General features: G+C 44.9%; 1 protein-coding gene across 2 annotated transcripts in view; it reads left to right on the forward strand.

The window, feature by feature from the left end:
* Positions 1 to 20,307, forward strand: part of immt (inner membrane protein, mitochondrial (mitofilin)) — a 28,787-nt gene continuing 8,480 nt past the window's right edge. The window contains exons 1-7 of one of the 2 annotated variants that reach the window (XM_079503236.1): positions 1 to 227; positions 2,451 to 2,521; positions 4,737 to 4,926; positions 6,717 to 6,825; positions 14,406 to 14,504; positions 16,831 to 16,992; positions 18,351 to 18,484. In XM_079503236.1, the coding sequence (XP_079359362.1) occupies positions 186 to 227; positions 2,451 to 2,521; positions 4,737 to 4,926; positions 6,717 to 6,825; positions 14,406 to 14,504; positions 16,831 to 16,992; positions 18,351 to 18,484 (807 nt within the window). In that variant the 5' untranslated portion in view covers positions 1 to 185. The remainder of the gene's footprint in view (positions 228 to 2,450; positions 2,522 to 4,736; positions 4,927 to 6,716; positions 6,826 to 14,405; positions 14,505 to 16,830; positions 16,993 to 18,350; positions 18,485 to 20,307) is intronic. The other variant, XM_079503235.1, reaches the window with a different exon arrangement.

Genomic DNA, 20,307 nt, shown 5'->3' on the forward strand with positions numbered 1-20,307 from the left:
GCGTGCGTACACACCTCCTCTCCGGTGGCTGTCATTGGTGTTATCAGTGTGTGTGTTGGTGTGTGTGTGTGAGAGAGAGACTCTGAATAAGAGGTGACATTAGCTTTTAGAATGATTTACTGATCCCAATCCGCATCGAATCAATAAAACAACAATAATCCTCTAAAAAAAACACCAAAGCAACGATGCTGCGTGTGTGTCTGAAAGGGGCGAACTCTGCAGCACGGGTAAGCTAACCGACATGGCTTCTATAATGGTTAGCATGCTAACAGACCAGTCTAATATAAGCAGCAGACCGTGTAGCGCTAACAGAGCAGGCTGTCTATCAGGCGACCAGCAGTAGCCCCGTTAGCATGATGCTAACTGTGGCTGTCATTTATCATTGTTATGTATTCGCAGCACCCGATTGGCCACACTGGGGGTCGGTTATATAGCTGCACTGGTCGGCTAGCTAGCCTGTTAGCATGCTAACAGGCTAGTTGTCTTCTTTTTTTTATACCCCTGTTCGCCTCAGTGGCTGCACTGCTCTGCTAGCCTGTTAGCATGCTAACAGGCTAGTTGTCATTCAATGACCCACAGCAGCACAGGCTTGCACAACAAGGGCCTCGGGGGGGGGGGGTTTGCTTTAAACTTAAGCAGCAGCTAAACTGCATCTTATGAGCGCTTGGTTGTGTTAACGTGATGCCTCACACCTGGACACTTTGGTGTGCATTTAAAGAGGAGAATGACATTGTTAGCTATAGCCACTATTTGGCTAAAATACACACAGATATGGAGGAGGGAGGAGGGTGCAAAGAAAACCCACCACACACACGTGCTTGTGGAAAACAGGCGTTGTTCCCATCGGACTGGCCTGGCCCGTTCACCAATCAAAAGGCAAAGAGTTATAGATTGACATGTGTAAAAGCAAATCAACGCTGTGTGTGGAGAGCTATAGGCGGGTCTGAGTGTCTTGGTCATTGCCGGTGGTGTCCAAAGACAGTAAAAGACAAACTTTAATAACTGCTGACAGTCTTATACCTGACAAGACGAGACGAGAGAGATCAGACAGTCAGTGGCTGGGTTGGTTCTCAAGTGGCTGGAGCGTACACAGCCTGGGTTCTATAGAAGACACTAGAGAGAAAGGAGTTATGATTATGGGTAATAAAGAGCGTGTGACCTGACCTTGCCAGCCACTGTGATTCAGAATGTACCACGTCTATGTGGACTTGTGTTTGAGTGGTGTTAATACTCGTGTTAGCAGTCAGGGGAACAACATGCCACATGTTGTAGGCTACATGTCATTGCCCCATGCATCAGTGTGGATAGGACAGGCTACATGCCTTGTGTGCACATACTGTGGAATTGAACATTGTGTACATTTGAGTGTTATGCTTGATGCGTTGCTGTACTTCGATGCAGTGGTTTCCTCAAACGTTTTTTATTCCATGGACCCTCAGCTCTGTATAATACAAGACCACGGACCCCCTTAACTCAGTCTCTGACAGTGTACAAATGGAACCAAATGGACCCCAAGGGTCCATTTGTACACTGTCAGAGTTACCGCCCCAAAGGGTCCCATCCCTGAGTCTGTTTAGTTCCTAATTATGTGTTATGTTGCTGGGGACCCCCTGGAAGGAAACCCCCGAAGGACCCTTGGGGATCCCCCACCTCAAGGAACACTGCATTAATGATATGTGATTGGCAGTAGTCACAATCATACAGTTTTCAAGTGGCATATTGTACAGACTAGTGCTGTCTTTTCCTCACAATTTGTAGATTGTATCCATTTATGTAAAGGTCGCCCCGGAGAGGCTTATATAATACCGTAAGCTATTTAATATTTCATTAAATCATCGTATATTAAACGTGGTCTTAACAGCGACATTATATTCACATTGTGACATATTCACACATGAGGCAAAGCACCAGCCACAACGCACGTTGCATCGCAAGATTGGAGATTGGATTTTCTCAATTTTTTTGATTATATAATGACCCAAACATGCAAGACATGTACATGCAACATGCAAGACTTGCTTGAAAATGTTTGACTTCCTCCAAACAAACAGACGAGGCTTGAATCATAATCGGCTTTATTGTCAAAAAGTACAAGTAAAGGGTTTCAGATATGATCCCCTCCTCCCCAAGGGGAGCCCGGATCAACCCGGGTTGGAAAAGACTGGTTCACACATGGCGGGTGGATCTGCATGCATGCTTTATTGTCATCAACACTCTCATTGCTTTCTCTTGTTCCCCCTCTCTCTACATGTCTCTCGCTCTGACCTTGTCCTCGTCTCTTGTTCTCTCTCTGTCTCTTGTCTCCGTGTCTCTCCCTCTCTTGTCTCCGTGTCTCTCCCTCTCTTGTCTCCGTGTCTCTCCCTCTCTTGTCTCGCTCTCTCTCGCTCTCTCTCGCTCTCTCTCTCTATCTTGTCTCTGTGTGTCTATGTCTCTCTCTCGTCTCCCTGCAGAAGTGCCTGTGTGGTAAAGGACCCTCTCATCCTCTGCAGCAGTGTCGACGATACACGGCAGGGGAGTCGGGGTAAGGTCCCTCTGTACCGTCGGCCTCTACCAACTACCACACGCATGCCATGCACGCACACAGGGCTGTCAGTCATCATTATGGCATTTTACTGTACCATTAGTTTGTCCCTCAAATTATTGCGATTAACGATTTAATTGCGTTTGATTATAAGATGGTAATTGTTGGTGTGACATGATCAATTGAGTGTACACAAGATACTAATGATTAATTAGTAGCCTGCTAGACTGGCATAGCAAAAAGACACACACACAGTCACACACACACAATAACCCTCTTTAAAACCCTCTTGGAAAACAAGTGAAACATGCGTTTGTTTATGTTATGATTTTTCTGGATCATGGACATTTGGGAACGTCAGGCAATTAAAGCTAGATCAGCAAATTCCAATGTGTTCTGTGAGGTTATTGCCAAATGAGCCCCAAGTAATTGACACAATTGTGTGTCTGTGTCGCATTCCTGAATTATTGGTTCAAGAATGCGACAAAAAAATAAAATGGCTCCATGATTTCATTTTCAAGGCTTCATGTGGTGAGTAATTGATGGAAGATGTCATGTTTTGGGCAAACTACTCCTTGAGACCTGAGACCAGATTCTACAAATGTCTTCTAAATCATGACAGTTTTCTTAAAATCCTATGATTCTAAATCAGTGGTTCTCAAACTATTTCATGTATTTGGCCGCGACCCCCATCTGAAAATTAAATATGTTGTTCCAGGGGACCCCACAGAAGCAAATATTGGAGTTAAAAACGCTGTGAAAGAATATACATTACAAGATTTGCACACATTCTTTTACGATTTTAAAATAGCAGATCTACAAGCTCATATGAGCTTGTAGATCTGCTATTTTTCAACAGCTAAAGTTAAAAAATAATGGTTAAAGTGGTTAAAAGGTGACACAGATATCTAAATGGGTTAACCCATTTTGACCTGAGATCAGATTCTAAAAATGTCTTCTACATCCTGACAGTTTTCTGAAAAGGCTATGTTTCTATGTCAGTGGTTCTTCGATTTTTCAAAAATAGCAGACCTACAAGCTCGTAGCGTGCCACTCGGTGGCGCGCTATGAGCTTGTAGATCTGCTATTTTTCAATAGCTAAAGCATAACATAATGCTAACACCAAAAGGGGTTCCCGTCATGTTATGTCATGCCTGACAGACACTGAGTGAATTAAATCAAATGCCATCCTGTTTCCACCAGAGATAAACAGACCATCACTTGGTCCTGCTGGTCTCGTCAGTCGAGTTCAGTGGAAAAACCATTAAGGGTCAATAATTCATAACATTTCCTGTTCCCTTCTTTGCTGTGTCATTCTATCTGCAAACTGAAGTCGGCTCTACTGTGCACTGGCCATCACTCACTGGCCTACTGTACTTTTCCTTGCCATGTAATGCTTTTCTGCCTCCCAAAGAGATGTAATTAAAAATGTAATTTTTTCCAATCGGATTCTGTATGGTAGAGTGTTAACGCTTTGTGTGCCCTTTCAACATTTTCAAAATAGTGACCCAGGGTGCCCAATGTTATTTTTGACATTTTATTTATTTTTTATAAAAATCACAAAGTGTTTTTTTTTCTTTCTCTAAGACGTCCACAGACGTCCTGGGCACCACATAGCGGTAATTCCCAGGATGTCTGTGGACGTCTTGGGCACAAAATGTGTTAATAAAATATAACATACTGTATAATGATGAAATTCCTTTCGATGGGAATTTGCGTTTACCTCTCCTTGTGGTCTCCTGATGGATGTTTTTACCTCTCCTTGTGGTCTCCTGATGGATGTTTTTACCTCTCCTTGTGGTCTCCTGATGGATGTTTTTACCTCTCCTTGTGGTCTCCTGATGGATGTTTTTACCTCTCCTTGTGGTCTCCTGATGGATGTTTACCTCTCCTTGTGGTCTCCTGATGGATGTTTTTACCTCTCCTTGTGGTCTCCTGATGCATGTTTTTACCTCTCCTTGTGGTCTCCTGATGGATGTTTACCTCTCCTTGTGGTCTCCTGATGGATGTTTACCTCTCCTTGTGGTCTCCTGATGGATGTTTTTTCCAGGCTAGTTTAGAAAGAAACCAGTTATTTACCACTTTTAACACCTGAATCTCCTCTCCTCTCCTCTCCTCTCCTCTCCTCTCCTCTCCTCTCCTCTCCTCTCCTCTCCTCTCCTCTCTTCCCTGTGTCTAACCTGAATCTCCTCTCCTCTCCTCTCCTCTCCTCCAGGGGTTCAGCCGGTAAGATAGCAGCGGCGACCGTGGTCACGCTGGGCGGTGGAGTCGGCGGGACGGTGCTCTACGCCAACTGGGACCCCAAGTTTCGTACGTCGGTGGAGCAGAATGTGCCGTACTCTGCCAGCCTGTTTGGCATGGCGCTGGGGCCCATTCCAGCTACCGTCGTACCCGTCAAAAAACAGGTCAGTGTGACGATGAATATGATGCAGCACTTTGCTAGCCTGGCTAATAAGCCAGACCGAATCAGCGGTTGGCAAAAAAAAAATTGCCTGCCGGCGGATTACGGTCTGGAGAGGCTCAATTGTACGCCCATTTCCTACACCAGAGAACTGGTGTGGCCAATCGGGACACGGTATGCAATATGGGCGGGCTTTGGTACAGTGATGTTCAATGCTTGAGACCTTTGACTGACAGTGACCAATTGCGTCAAAGAGAAAATGTTTGAACCCGCCCCCCGGGAAACAAGATCCATACACAGCATCTCCAGACTCAAATACCACACGACAGTGTGATTTGAGTCTGGCTTATTAGCCAGGCTAGCACTTTGCACTATTACGACAGCTTAGCATAGCATTGATATTTCACGGGTCAAGAACCCCACCTTTGAGAAAGGTTAAAGATGTTTATTGAATGAAAGGAAAGGACGAGGGGAAGAAGGGGTGTAGGTTCCGCGAGGGTTGCTGAGCCAGGAGTGTTTGGCGAGGTGGTTGTTTTGCTTGCCTGAGTTCGCTGCGTTCCGTGGATTTGTTTTGTCACTCTCTGCTCATAGTCCGGCCAGCAGGCAGCAGACTCCTATTTCCTAAGGTCAACTGTTATGTAGCCACATTGTTGCTGTTCAAAAAAACTGCCGGCTGTGTGGGGTGAGTTTAGTGAATGATACTGGGATGTTGCAGGACAACAGCAGTAGCTGCGCAGTGCGCATTAATATGACGTCAAACTGGTGTTCTTTTCCCCCCAACCCGCACCACAGTCACAGACCAATCAGAAGCCTACCGCCTACCTTGGAGATAGGACCCTTTCCAGACTGAGTAGCGGAACGCAGCGAATCAGGCTGGAACCCAGGCTAGTTGTTTGCACCATTGGTACGGGTTCGTGGACTGGACCGAGACTCCCCCAGTAGGAACCGGAGAAGTGGGAAAGGGGGAGAGAGAGTAGGAGAGAGAGACGGGTGAATAATGCGAAGCATAAAGGGCCTTGCAAACGTGAAGCGAGGAACGCAGGCGTTGTTGCCTGGATCAACACAGGTCTCCTCCAGGTCTGTTGAAGAGGGTCTGGATCAACACAGGTCTCCTCCAGGTCTGTTGAAGAGGGTCTGGATCAACACAGGTCTCCTCCAGGTCTGTTGAAGAGGGGCGCAACAACGCAAGCGTTAAAAAAAGCTAAACAGAATCCAGGCCTGGTGAGTCGCAGGCGTGTGCACGTAATGAGCACGCGCACAACAAATTCACGGGACCGCGCTTGAAAATGAACTATAGGCGCGTTTTATCGCTCCCCGTTTGCAAGGCCCATAAGGCTGCTGGGTGGTTTGGGCAGGGTTTAGGTAGCGCCTGTGATTTGGGCTTAGGGCGGGGTAGAGGTGTAGTTCTCCTCCTGACCTGAACATCTGTTGTCCCAACTCCATTTTTTGTGCTTCTCTCTGTCGTTGGTGTGCAGGTATTTAATCACAAGTCAAGACCCTATTGCATATGAACTTCACTTCTGTTGCTGTAGTGTTTGAGGATAGGTCTTTTCTATTCTATTCTGATTATTATACACAAAAAAGCACATTTACCCAATTAAATTGAGGAAAGCATGGTGCATTTAGCATTTTTGTCATTTTACTTAAATTACAGTGTAAGAACTAGTGATTTAGAAGGCATTTGTAGAATCGGCCTCAGGTCTTAAATTGAATGGCTTACAGGAGACACTATGCCTGCTTATCTACATGGTTAAAGTGGTTAAACTGGACGACGTTGTTGTTGTTGTTTCCAAGTTGGAGCTGTTCCAGCCGCCCTCTCTGATGTTTGAAGAGTCCAAAGCAGAGAAGAAGAAGAAGAAGACAGTGGAGAGCCCCGCCCCCGAGACAACACAGACCCTAGAACGTAAGAGAGAGAGAGAGAGAGCGGGGAGAGGAGGGGATTTACTAAACTGTTATCGTCACTAGTGTTAGTGTATAATATGCACTCGTTTTATGCCGCGAGGTGGAGCAAGCGGGAGGCTTTGATTGAGGCTCCGTTGACTGTACAAACGGAGCACTCTCCTCACACCTGACGACGACGACAAACAAAATTAGCAGCTACGCTAGATTGAAGCGTAGCTGCTAATTTTTGTTTGTGTTCCCAACCTTTCTATTACCACGGACCGGCTGACAGTTCATAAAATGTTCGCAGAAGCGGCATGGCTGGGGCCCCCCGTCCCCCCCGATGGGAGGCAGGTTGCGGTGAGTGACGGTCACGCATCATCGTACCAAAACACGGAAGACAGTTGCTATATTATATCACAACATAATGTTATATCATCGTCATTCACCATACCATTGATCCTGGTGACGCACGGAAAACTTCCCTTCTCGCGTACCAGCACAGGTACACGTACCAGTGGTTGGGAACCTCTGCGCTAGAAGGAACGCTGCCTCCCTTCTAAGTGGTACGAAAATGGATTCAAACGTCATTCCGAATAAAATAAATAATGTTATTAGATGTTGATGCGATTTATTTAATTCATGGGTTGGGAAAAATATTATTGCAACGGGACTGCGTACCAGTTGCAGTGTTTCCCTAGGACGAGTGGGGTGCAGGAGTGAGTTGGGACACCGACGTAGGCGTGCCAACTGAAGGGGATCTGAGCCACAAGAGGCATCGCCGTGCGCGCTAAAGCAAGCGAGTCACCATGCTGAGCGTTGCAAAGAACCCTGCACCGACGGGGACAGAATCCTAAATGATCTTCCGCCTAGTCTAGTCACTTAGCTATAGCCGCTAAACTCCTAGTCTAGTCACTTAGCTATAGCCGCTAAACTAGTCTAGTCACTTAGCTATAGCCGCTAAACTCCTAGTCTAGTCACTTAGCTATAGCCGCTAAACTCCTAGTCTAGTCACTTAGCTATAGCCGCTAAACTCCTAGTCTAGTCACTTAGCTATAGCCGCTAAACTCCTAGTCTAGTCACTTAGCTATAGCCGCTAAACTCCTAGTCTAGTCACTTAGCTATAGCCGCTAAACTATCCTCCTAGTCTAGTCACTTAGCTATAGCCGCTAAACTCCTAGTCTAGTCACTTAGCTATAGCCGCTAAACTATCCTCCTAGTCTAGTCACTTAGCTATAGCCGCTAAACTCCTAGTCGAGTCACTTAGCTATAGCCGCTAAACTCCAGGAAAACCATCACTCTCCTTTTTCAATCTGACTGGTTCTTCAGTCGTACTGTAACATATTAGGAGTTATACTGTTGTGTGCAGGTGTTGTGCATCGCAAAGAGCTGATCTACATGCTCTCAACGCATCAAAGAGCTGATCTACATGCTCTCAACGCATCAAAGAGCTGATCTACATGCTCTCAACGCATCAAAGAGCTGATCTACATGCTCTCAACGCATCAAAGAGCTGATCTACATGCTCTCAACGCATCAAATCGCAAGCTTGGAAGACCGGCTACTTTCAGTGCCCGACACCTGCTCACAAATGAGTGTAAATCCGGCTTACCTGTTATTGTCTTTGTTCCATCTTTAATTCCTTTTTAATGTTCACTGTGTTGATTTCCCCTGCAGCAGCCCCAGAGGCCACTGAGGGTAAGACTGTAGTCAGTGTAGCTTTTAGTTTTACTGTAGACTATAGTCTCTCGTAGCCAGAACGACTATTGCACAATCTCTGAATGTTACGATGTTAGTCTGGAACTACAGTACACCTCCCTGAAAGTCGAGAAAGGAAGCTGTGTCATCTGTTTGTCACGAAAACATGTTTTTTGAATTCTCATTTTCCGCTAAGCAGCAGCAAGCTACAGTACATAATGCTTTGACTAATTGTATTTACACTAGTTTTCAGAGCTTCCTTTTGCACACCAAGAATGACACCACTTTAGAATGGTTACAGTAGTGTGTAGCCAGGGTTAGGGTTCATTCAAATCTGTGTTTTTAATGTTGATTTCCCCTGCAGCAGCACCAGAGGTCACAGAGGGTAAGACTGTAGTGTAGCTTTTAGTTTTGACTGTAGCGTCTATATATGGTGTAGACTTCACCACTTTAGAATGGTGCCGTATTAGTGTAGAACAGTGTTTACCAAACAGTGGGTCGGGATCCATTATTGGTTCGAGGGGCAATTTGTGAGGGTCACGACTAGAGTGAACATCCTATTTCCTTTTCCTACTTAAACAAAAAAAACGATTAAAGTTGACCGTCCTGAAGGAGTCAAGGGACCAGTCCATCAGACAACGCTCCTCTCTAAAGCTTATTCTTCACCCGTGACCTTTTCAAAACACCATCCAATCCTACAGTATGTTGGCTGCTGATTATTGGTTGGGAAATGCTGGCCTGGAATGTGCTCTTACGTTTAGGGGCTATTAACCCATTTTGACCTGAGATCAGATTCTAAAAATGTCTTCTACATCCTGACAGTTTTCTGAAAAAGCTATGTTTCTATGTCAGTCGTTCTTCGATTTTTCAAAAATAGCAGATCTACAAGCTCGTAGATGAGCTATGAGCTTGTAGATCTGCTATTTTTCAATAGCTAAAGCATAACATAATGCTAACACCAAAAGGATACTAGGAAGTATTAAATATGTGACTATTTCTCTTAGTCAACTTATTCGGAAAATTTTGCTGAAAGCGTAGAGTGGGTGTTCTGTATTCTACAAGGGGGAAAACCGTCTCTCCCAGGGTTGTCTGTTCTGTTCACTGAAAAGGAGACTAATCACAGCTCACGCTGGTACATGTATGATGTTCAATGTTCAATCAGACATAATAGTCTTGAAGCAGGGCGGAAAACTGTTTAACCCATTAAGACCTGAGGCCGATTCTACAAATGGCTTCTAAATCAGTGGTTCTCGATTTTCTTTTTCGTACCAAGGACACCCAAAATTATAAAAAAAAAAAATTCCCCCCCCAGAAATCCCCATCTGAAAACGTCTGGACGATGTTAGGAGCTCAATAAAATATTATCGCGACCTCCCGGTTAGAATATTAGCGTTTTTATCGCTTAGATTAGCGCCCCGACTCGAAAATGGTCGATGACGACTTCCGCTTCATGGGGCAAATCACAGGGTCTTCCTTCGCGGCCCTTTTCGTGCATTCTGTTGGCACTGGCTCCAGAGCACTGACTCTAATGGCGTCGGTTATTATTCTAGGTGTGGTCAGACACAGTGCATGTATGTCTGCAGTGCAAACATTCCCAAGGCTGATAAGACCCGTTCCAGAACCTCCATTCTTCTGTGGTGTATGTATGGAAAGAAAGCAGCTCGCTCTGTCTTATCAGCTGCAGACGTGGCTGTGCTTCCAACAATGTCTGCTTAACACAGCCGACGCGAATCGCGTATCAATACGTTATCAATTAATCAAACGTCGGGTGCGAATCACGTATCAATACGTTTCAATCACTTTTTTATAGCATACTTTCATTCATCTTTTTACCCACCCGGACAATGAAGAACCATCACCCTATCATTGCTGCTTAGTCCCGCTCACGTGATCAGAAAAAAAAACAAAAAACCCTCCCCTCCTGAAAACAGGAGGTCGGGCCGCTTTACGTGTAGAAGCCATTGTAAAATGGACGCGCCCATGCCGATCTAGTCGGTGTGTGAAAAGAATCAAATTTCACCTAACCTCGCCTCACCAGGCTTTCCTCCACTATTGGCTTTTACCCAACACTATAGTACTCGATTCCCCCCTCCCCTCCTGTTTCTCCAGAAGGAGGATCTTGCGAGATGGCTCTCGGAAAAAAACATAATCAACGGAACGCTGCCTAAACACATATGCACCGGATCCGATCGGCATTGCATTGCATATTGCATAACGTCTGCAACACACATGGACAGATGCATGTTTCCTTCTTCATACTGTAGCGACCAAACGATCCCCGAGCCTACAATACTACGAACTAACAAACGAACTACAGTATCGAGAGGGGCCGCCATGACAAAAGACAGTCTACCGTTGGTGGATCACGTATCGCCATGCAGAGCCGTCATAATCGGAGATCACTCGGACGTGTGATTGTAATGCTTTTTTATTCATTATAATTGTAGTGATAAGACCGCAATGAACGCATCGGGGACGTAATCGACCCGGGTGTAATGTATAACGAACTTTTCCGCGTCCTAAACCGTGGTGTTGTGATCCGAAGCTTTTTTTTCTCCATCGCCCCCAACGTGCATGCCCAGGCATGTTTCCCTATACTAGCTTGAAAAACAAAATCAGCTGATGACAACGCGTCTCACCGTTATACTATAGTTCTGAACCGAACGGTGGAATGGGACTTTTTATAGCCGTACGGATCAAGACTTTTGCTGCCCAATGTGCCCATGAACCCCCCCCCCCCCCCCCCCCCCCCCCAATGTTTTGCGATCAAGACAATGAGGCAATCATCATCATCATCTAAAAGCAGAGTTATGAAGGTTTATAGTCAGACATTGACAGGCAGATATAACAATAAACACAATAAATATGCTATACATCCTATACACGAATGAAAGCCCTGAATGTGTACTTTTACGAGGAAAAGAGTAAACATTGATCCCATGTACAGTTTCTCATAAATTGGTTACATTGCACATTGCGCCCACCAGATATAACTGCAGAGAAGACATGGACCCGAACTCAATATTCACAAAATAAGGCCTATAGCGACATATAAATACTATATACCGTATGAAACAGAAGACTCTCTGCTTTCATAAGAAAAAAATCACACCCGTGTGAACTGAGTGGTGTAAGGTTTTATATAGCATGATCAGCTGTGGTCTGACGTAATGTCTGACGTAATGAAATCACACCCGGATGTGATTTCACAACTGGCTTTTTTTGTGCAGAAAAAATGAGCATGGTTGCTACGGTCATCCAGTTCACCCGGGTGTGATTTAATTACGTCAGAAATTATTTTGAACATAGCAACCATGCTCATTTTTTTCTGCACACAAAAGCCAGTTGTAGGAGTGGTTTACACCACTCAAAAACTTCTACTGTAGTAATAATAAAAATCACACCCATGTGAAGTGAGTGGTGCAACTCTGTCCAATATTCTGTTCTCTGCTTATTCAATACAGCTCGCTATATACGGACTGAGGCAGAAAGTCATGTAAACCTTTTATTTACAGTTTGGTCTGTAAACTTCTACTGTAATAATAAAAATCACACCCCTGTGAAGTGAGCGTTGCAACTGTTCTGTACTTATTCACTACAGCTCGCTATATACGGACTGAGACAGAAAGTCATGTAAACCTTTTATTTACAGTTTGGTCTGTAAACTTCTACTGTAATAATAAAAATCACACCCCTGTGAAGTGAGCGGTGCAACTGTTCTCTACCATTGCACCGCGCAACTGTAGAGAACAGTTGCACCGCTCACTTCACAGGGGTGTGATTTTTATTATTACTACAGTAGAAGTTTTTTTCTTATGAAAGCAGAGAGTCTTCTGTTTCATACGGTATATAGTATTTATATGTTGCTATAGGCCTTATTTTGTGAATATTGAGGAGTTCACGTCCATGTCTTCTCTGAAGTTATCTGGTGGGCACAAGCTGCATTCAATAACCAATTACTGTCTAACTGTACATGGGATCAATGTTTACTCTTTTCCTCGTAAAAGTACACATTCAGGGCTTTCATTCGGTGTATAGGATGTATAGGATATTTATTGGGTTCAATTTTATATCTGCCTGTCAATGTCTCTGACTTTAAACCATCCATAACTCTGCTCGCTGTTCAAGATAACCACTTCCAGGCAAATGCAGGTGTTGCAAAAAGGTCAATATCTCCAGAATGGAACATGGTAAAATCAAAATGTATTTTTTAAATTGAAGTGGACAAGTTCAGCTTTCTTTTGATGTATGCGTGTGATTCTCGCTATAAGAGAACATTTTGCTGTGGGCCCCCGAACAAGGCCTTTGTGCAATGTTAAACGGTAGCAACATCCAAATAGGCCTGCCGAGATCTTGTAGCAATCAAAGTGTTAATAGGGCTGGAATCCTTTAGGACTTAACGATTCCCGTTCCCTTAACGACTCCCTTACAGGTCTGTAACTCTGAGAGTGTACAAATGGAACCAAATGGACCCTTACAGGGTACACCATAATTGTCAGAGTTATGATGGTCCTTGAAATAAAACGAAAAAATGTTTGAGAACCAATGCTAGCACACGTGAAGTCCACATACCAGCTGCTAGCACACGTGAAGTCCACATACCAGCTGCTAGCACTGCTAGCTGCAAGTTGTCGATACATTTTCATAGAAATAATTGAGTGACGACGGATTTAATTGTCTGTTTTTGGCTTCGTAATAAAAAATTGCAAAGGGACGAATAACTGAAATATGCAAAGAAAAATATTAATTATGATTTTTTTTTACTTGTGTTTTTCAACATGGAAATGATTTTTGACGATTATGCAAAATAATTGCGTTTATGTAAATATTGTGACAGGCCTAATCCAAACCTAATCGATTCTGGCTCCTTTGGTTCCTCTGGAGCCCAACACTGTACTGTACTGTACTGTACTGTACTGTACTGTACTGTACTGTACTGTACTAGTCAGCATTTACATGAAGTGTGTTGTATTCAATAGTAAGGATACATTATTGATGGCTTGAGTGGTTTCAGGTTTGAGTAAAGCGCGCGCGCACACACACACACACACACACACACACACACACACACACACACACACACACACACACACACACACACACACACACGCACACAGTCAAAGTCAAAGTGTGAGACTGTCGCTGTCACCAGCATTTTGCTTTGATTTTAGACACTGTCAACCGAACCGAATCTGAGCTGTTTTTTAAAGTAATGTTCTTCTGATATTGGATGCTCTGACCAAAGTCAAATATTGATGTTAGAAGACACAGAAACAAATCGTTTATTTAGAAAGCTTGACATGTTTCAACTTTCAACATCTGTGTCTGTCAAAGCCTTAGCAATTACCCTGACTTTTCACTTTGTTAGTCTCTCTGGATAAGAGCGTCTGCTAACATGCCTAAATTGTGACATGCCCAGAATCGACACATGTGGTTAAATGTGACGGTTCGGGTCTTAGTAAAAGGTGGCGTTATGGAAGGCGTAACTGTCAACTGTGTCACCTCCAGAGCCCTCCAGAAAGACTCTGTCCCGTCTCTTCAGATCTCACCTCAGCCCTTAGAACATGACCTAGATATGACTACTATGCAGACAAAACCTTGGTCATTTAATTTGTTCTAATGTTTTCTTTGCTTGTTTTTCTTTTCTTGACCACAATGTTGTAATTTAGATAACATATGTGCTTCATGTTCATTGTTTACCCGATATCCTATAGTTCCAATGTACAGGTTAAGTTAGTATATTGTTTAGAAGACTGATGCTAAGGTTCTTGGTTTTACCTGTGATCCTAGTTTACTGAGACACTACACTGTCTGTCTCTCTGCATTTGATGTTATGTGTTTAGCTTGCCTTATTATTGTACGTCGCTCTGTGTAAGTCGCACAAATTGTACATTGTAATTGTAGAGTCGTCGCTCGAGGCGTCTTACGTCATCTCTGGCATGAGCGAGGTCCCTTGTGTACCCGCACCACACGACACCGAAATCACCTCCACGCCACCTACAGGTGACCGCCCCGCTCCGATCCGCCCCGCCCCTGACCTGACATGCATGTCTGTCTGCTGCATGTTGTTCATTCCACTAAAACCTGGCTTCATCATGCATGTGTGTTTGGTTGTGTTGGTTTGTCACGTGCATGTGTGTTTGGTTGTGGTGGTTTGTCACGTGCATGTGTGTTTGGTTGTGGATGTGGTGGTTTGTCACGTGCATGTGTGTTTGGTTGTGGATGTGGTGGTTTGTCACGTGCATGTGTGTTTGGTTGTGGTGGTTGTTACGGGTGCAGGCATGTGTTTCCGACATACCAAGACTGCGACAGTCATTAGTCCGACACCTGACCTAAACACTAACCTAACCGCACACGGACACCACAGGTGATTTGTAAACAGGGTGACGGTGTTGTCTGACTAATGACTGTCAGATTCTTTGGATGGTTTGTCAAGTGCATGTACAGTATATGGGACTAACTTCCACTTTGTTCTCTTGGTGTGCTGACTGTACTGATGGTTGTTTTGTGTTTTGTGTTCTTTCTTACTGTGAATCGCTCTGGATTAAGAGCGTCTGCCAAAGGCCTACATTGTTGTTGGTTTTGGCCTGTGGACCCTTCCTTCACTGCCGTATTGTCGTCTTGCTAAAGCTGCACTCCATAACCTTTTTATAATGATTTTCTTTTTGTAAATAAAACCAGGCTACAATGCTACAGCACTGTGCTTCCCAACCATGGGCCATGAGTAAAAATGTTACTGTGGGCCTTAACATATTCAGGCCTGACGTCGAAATAAAAAAAACGTTCGCTCTAAAAGAATATATATTCAAAGATTTGTGCCGCATTTTTACGATTTTTCTAAAATAGCAGATCTACAAGTTCATAGCGTGCCACTCGGTGGCGCGCTATGAGCTTGTAGATCTGCTATTTTTCAATAGCTAAAGTATAACATAATGCTTAGTTAAAACACCAAAAGGGGTTCCCGTCCAGAATGGGTTTAAAGCTATAATATGACACAGATGCGTCCTCAGGTCTAAATGGGTTAACATATTTGGAAGAACACAAGTAGTTTAATTGAAAATATAACATTTATATGAAAACAAATTCTGTAATAGCAAAGTGAGTTTAACGTTGTTTAATGCAATCAGACAGTACTTTTCTGTTTGGATGTATGTATGGGCTTGTAGTGTTGCCGCATAACCTCCGGGTATGATGATGGTGTCACGCGCATACCCTCTATTGATTGATAATTTAAATTAAACATGCTCTGCCCACCCATAAGAGTTCAGATGGGTGGGCCGCAAACGCGAGTGGGCCCTGATGTTTGAGAAGCACTGTGCTAGAAGTGTGTCTGTTGATAGATACAAGAGTTGTCTGCTACTGAGATGTTTGGATCCTATGGTCAGGTAGGACACCTACTGGTTGTCAAGAGGTATTACATGAAGCTCAATGCACTTTGACTCAGCAGTTAGAAATTATGGCACTGGCACGGGTAGGACATACAACTTAAGGATTGCAACTTTAGACTAATGAACACACTTTCTTATTGTTGTTTTGTGTATGTTTGCTTGAAACTAATTCACTCTACTGTCTTATTTGTATCCATTTTATCAATTGTATCATTGATGTCGAGTGGAAACCTGATTATGGTTGCTTATAGCAGATCTACAAGCTCAAAACGCATTGAGCGTGTCGATGTTTGCTCCTTTTGTGTGAGTGTAGAATGACGACGTAATAGGACATTAATTCACAAACGCAGAGAAAGTACATAAAATATGGAGATACAAGGTTTCTGCCCTGCCTACTGTCTGTCCCTCTATAAAAAAATTAATAAAAATAAAATAAAAGGCGAAAGCCACAAAAAAGAAAAAAAAAAAAAAAGGTTTCTGCCCGACAGCAAAGTTACTTTATAAATTGTCTTTATTCCTGGTTTTATTCGTAACTCGAGCCCTATTTTATACTTTCAACAATAGCAAAAATAGTCGATCTACAAGACATGTGAGTGGTGATTACTAAGTACAAAAAATAAATGGTCAAAATAGCCACTTACAGATAAGCTATTTTAACTACATTTCTTTTTTCTTTTTACATTTTCACACAACATGCCCAAAGTACAGTACGTCAGGTCTGGCAGGTTGAAAGAGGTTAAACCCTCTAGTCTTAATGAAACGGACTTCAGTTACAACATCCGTACTTTCTTTCCCGTCTACACCAAATCTCTCGTTGTGAGCTTGTAGATCGGCTATTGTCGGTGAACATTCTCCCCTAAGATAGGCATGCTGCTGGGCTTCAAGCGGTTAAGTGTGTGTGTGTGTGTGTGTGTGTCTGTGTGTGTGTGTGTGTGTTCCAGAGGTGCGTACAGAGTGCCATCACCACGAGGCCCCAGCGGAGCCTCTGGTCCTTGAAGCCCCGCCCCCACCGGCGGGGGAGGAGCCTCTGAAGGAGCGTCCCGTGGAGGAGGTGTCGGCCAGACTGGCTCAACAGGACCTGGCGGAGCAGGACAGCCTGACAGGTAGGGGGCGCTCCTCCAGCTTCATGGTGCTTTTATCCTTAGATCAACGACAAATGATTCCCGAGCGTGTCATGGCTGCGTTATACCGCTCCAAGAGATGGGTCAAATAGTACATACATTGCATACAGCAATGTATGTGACAAATAGTAGGACTTTTAACCTTCTAACCACTTGAACCCTAACATAAGTATGTCCCGGTATGTTGGTCGGAGGGGCCTATTGTCCCTATCAGCCGAAAATGCGGGAGTCTGTCCCCGTTACCAATGTGCTAGACCCCCGGGGAGATGGAGTCTGTCCCTGTTACAATGTGCTAGACCCCCCGGGGAGATGGAGTCTGTCCCTGTTACAATGTGCTAGACCCCCAGGGAGATTGAGTCTGTCCCTGTTACAATGTGCTAGACCCCCAGGGAGATGGGGTCTGTCCCCGTTACAATGTGCAAGACCCCCAGGGAGATGGAGTCTGTCCCTGTTACAATGTGCTAGACCCCCAGGGAGATGGAGTCTGTCCCCGTTACAATGTGCTAGACCCCCCAGGGAGATGGAGTCTGTCCCTGTTACAATGTGCTAGACCCCCAGGGAGATGGAGTCTGTCCCTGTTACAATGTGCAAGACCCCCAGGGAGATGGAGTCTGTCCCTGTTACAATGTGCTAGACCCCCAGGGAGATGGAGTCTGTCCCCGTTACAATGTGCTAGACCCCCCAGGGAGATGGAGTCTGTCCCTGTTACAATGTGCTAGACCCCCCAGGGAGATGGAGTCTGTCCCTGTTACAATGTGCGAGACCCCCAGGGAGATGGAGTCTGTCCCTGTTACAATGTGCTAGACCCCCAGGGAGATGGAGTCTGTCCCTGTTACAATGTGCTAGACCCCCAGGGAGATGGAGTCTGTCCCTGTTACAATGTGCTAGACCCCCAGGGAGATGGAGTCTGTCCCTGTTACAATGTGCTAGACCCCCAGGGAGATGGAGTCTGTCCCTGTTACAATGTGAGATGGAATGCTGAGGTGGAGCGCCATGCACACCTACCATCAGCTCCCAGTAGTTGCCGCACCCGAACCGTGCTACTCTAACTCGTACTTTGAGTTGGCAGTGTGCCCGGGATCGAACCCATGACCTTTTTGGTCCAAAGGCAAGACCTCTATCAAACCGAGCTATTTGGACACAACTCATCACTTCGCCTAAAATAGCAGATCTACCAAGCTAAACTGTTCATGTAGCTGGGGTGAGGAGTAGGTCGTCCTCCCGGTGGGGCTCCTCACTGGCAGGTGAGTCAGTAGTATACGACAGCTTGTAAATAGACTATTTCCAAATGTATATAGGGTTAAACTGATGGTGTGCGTGTGTGTGTGTGTGGTGTCCAGCGCTGTCTGCCAGTCTTGAGGATAAACTTGCCGCGTCGGCCAAAGCTGCTCTGCACGCCATCGGAGCTCAGGAGGCCGCCCTGCTGGCCATCGCCGTGCACACATCCAAACTGAAGGAGGCCATGGAAGCAGAGGTATTATAACCCATTTTGATTCTAAAAATGTCTTCTACATCCTGACAGTTTTCTGAAAAAGCTATGTTTCTATGTCAGTCGTTCTTAAATTTTTCAATAGCTAAAGCATAACATAATGCTAACACCAAAAGGGGTTCCCGCCCAAAATGGGATAAGACGTTGCACACATCCAAACTGAAAGATGTAACTATTTTTTAGATGCTCGACGTCTTCAGCCCCTGCTAGCTAGGGCTGTGTGTGCTAGTGCTATTATTAACGTCTTCAGCCCCTGCTAGCTTGGGATGTGTGCGCTAGTGCTATTATTAACGTCTTCAGCCCCTGCTAGCTTGGGATGTGTGCGCTAGTGCTATTATTAACGTCTTCAGCCCCTGCTAGCTTGGGATGTGTGCGCTAGTGATATTATTAACGTCTTCAGCCCCTGCTAGCTTGGGATGTGTGCGCTAGTGCTATTATTAACGTCTTCAGCCCCTGCTAACTAGGGCTGTGTGCACTAGTGATATTATTAACGTCTTCAGCTCCTGCTAGCTTGGGATGTGTGCGCTAGTGATATTATTAACGTCTTCAGCCCCTGCTAGCTTGGGATGTGTGCGCTAGTGCTATTATTAACGTCTTCAGCCCCTGCTAGCTTGGGATGTGTGCTAGTGATATTATTAACGTCTTCAGCTCCTGCTAGCTAGGGATGTGTGCGCTAGTGATATTATTAACGTCTTCAGCCCCTGCTAGCTTGGGATGTGTGTGCTAGTGATATTATTAACGTCTTCAGCCCCTGCTAGCTAGGGATGTGTGCGCTAGTGATATTATTAACGTCTTCAGCCCCTGCTAGCTTGGGATGTGTGCGCTAGTGATATTATTAACGTCTTCAGCCCCTGCTAGCTTGGGATGTGTGCTAGTGATATTATTAACGTCTTCAGCCCCTGCTAGCTTGGGATGTGTGCGCTAGTGATATTATTAACGTCTTCAGCCCCTGCTAGCTTGGGATGTGTGCTAGTGATAGTATTAACGTCTTCAGCCCCTGCTAGCTTGGGATGTGTGCGCTAGTGATATTAACGTCTTCAGCCCCTGCTAGCTTGGGATGTGTGCTAGTGATATTATTAACGTCTTCAGCCCCTGCTAACTAGGGCTGTGTGCGCTAGTGATATTATTAACGTCTTCATCCCCTGCTAGCTAGGGATGTGTGCTAGTGCTATTATTAACGTCTTCAGCCCCTGCTAGCTTGGGCTGTGTGCGCTAGTGATATTATTAACGTCTTCAGCCCCTGCTAGCTTGGGATGTGTGCGCTAGTGATATTATTAACGTCTTCAGCCCCTGCTAGCTTGGGATGTGTGCGCTAGTGCTATTATTAACGTCTTCAGCCCCTGCTAGCTTGGGATGTGTGTGCTAGTGATATTATTAACGTCTTCAGCCCCTGCTAGCTAGGGATGTGTGCGCTAGTGCTATTATTAACGTCTTCAGCCCCTGCTAGCTTGGGATGTGTGTGCTAGTGATATTATTAACGTCTTCAGCCCCTGCTAGCTTGGGATGTGTGCGCCAGTGATGTTATTTATAGCTTGGCATGTCAGCGGTGTGTGTTCATGCCATGTTGCCTCACTCGGAATAACCACATGCCTGTGAACTCTGTCACAGTTAGAAGTCACACAACATCACCAAAGGATTCTCAACCTTTTGAATTTCAAGGACACCAAACCTCACCCCAATCTGTACTGTAAAATAGGGTACGAATGGAACCAAACGCACCCCTAAAGGGCTGTTTGGTTCTGTTTTGTACACTCAGAGATGAAGATGCCTCAGGCATCATTCAAAACGTTAGTCTGCCATGATATAGA

Source organism: Electrona antarctica (assembly GCF_951216825.1).
Source record: "Electrona antarctica genome assembly, chromosome: 1".
Classification (NCBI taxonomy): Eukaryota; Metazoa; Chordata; class Actinopteri; order Myctophiformes; family Myctophidae; genus Electrona; species Electrona antarctica.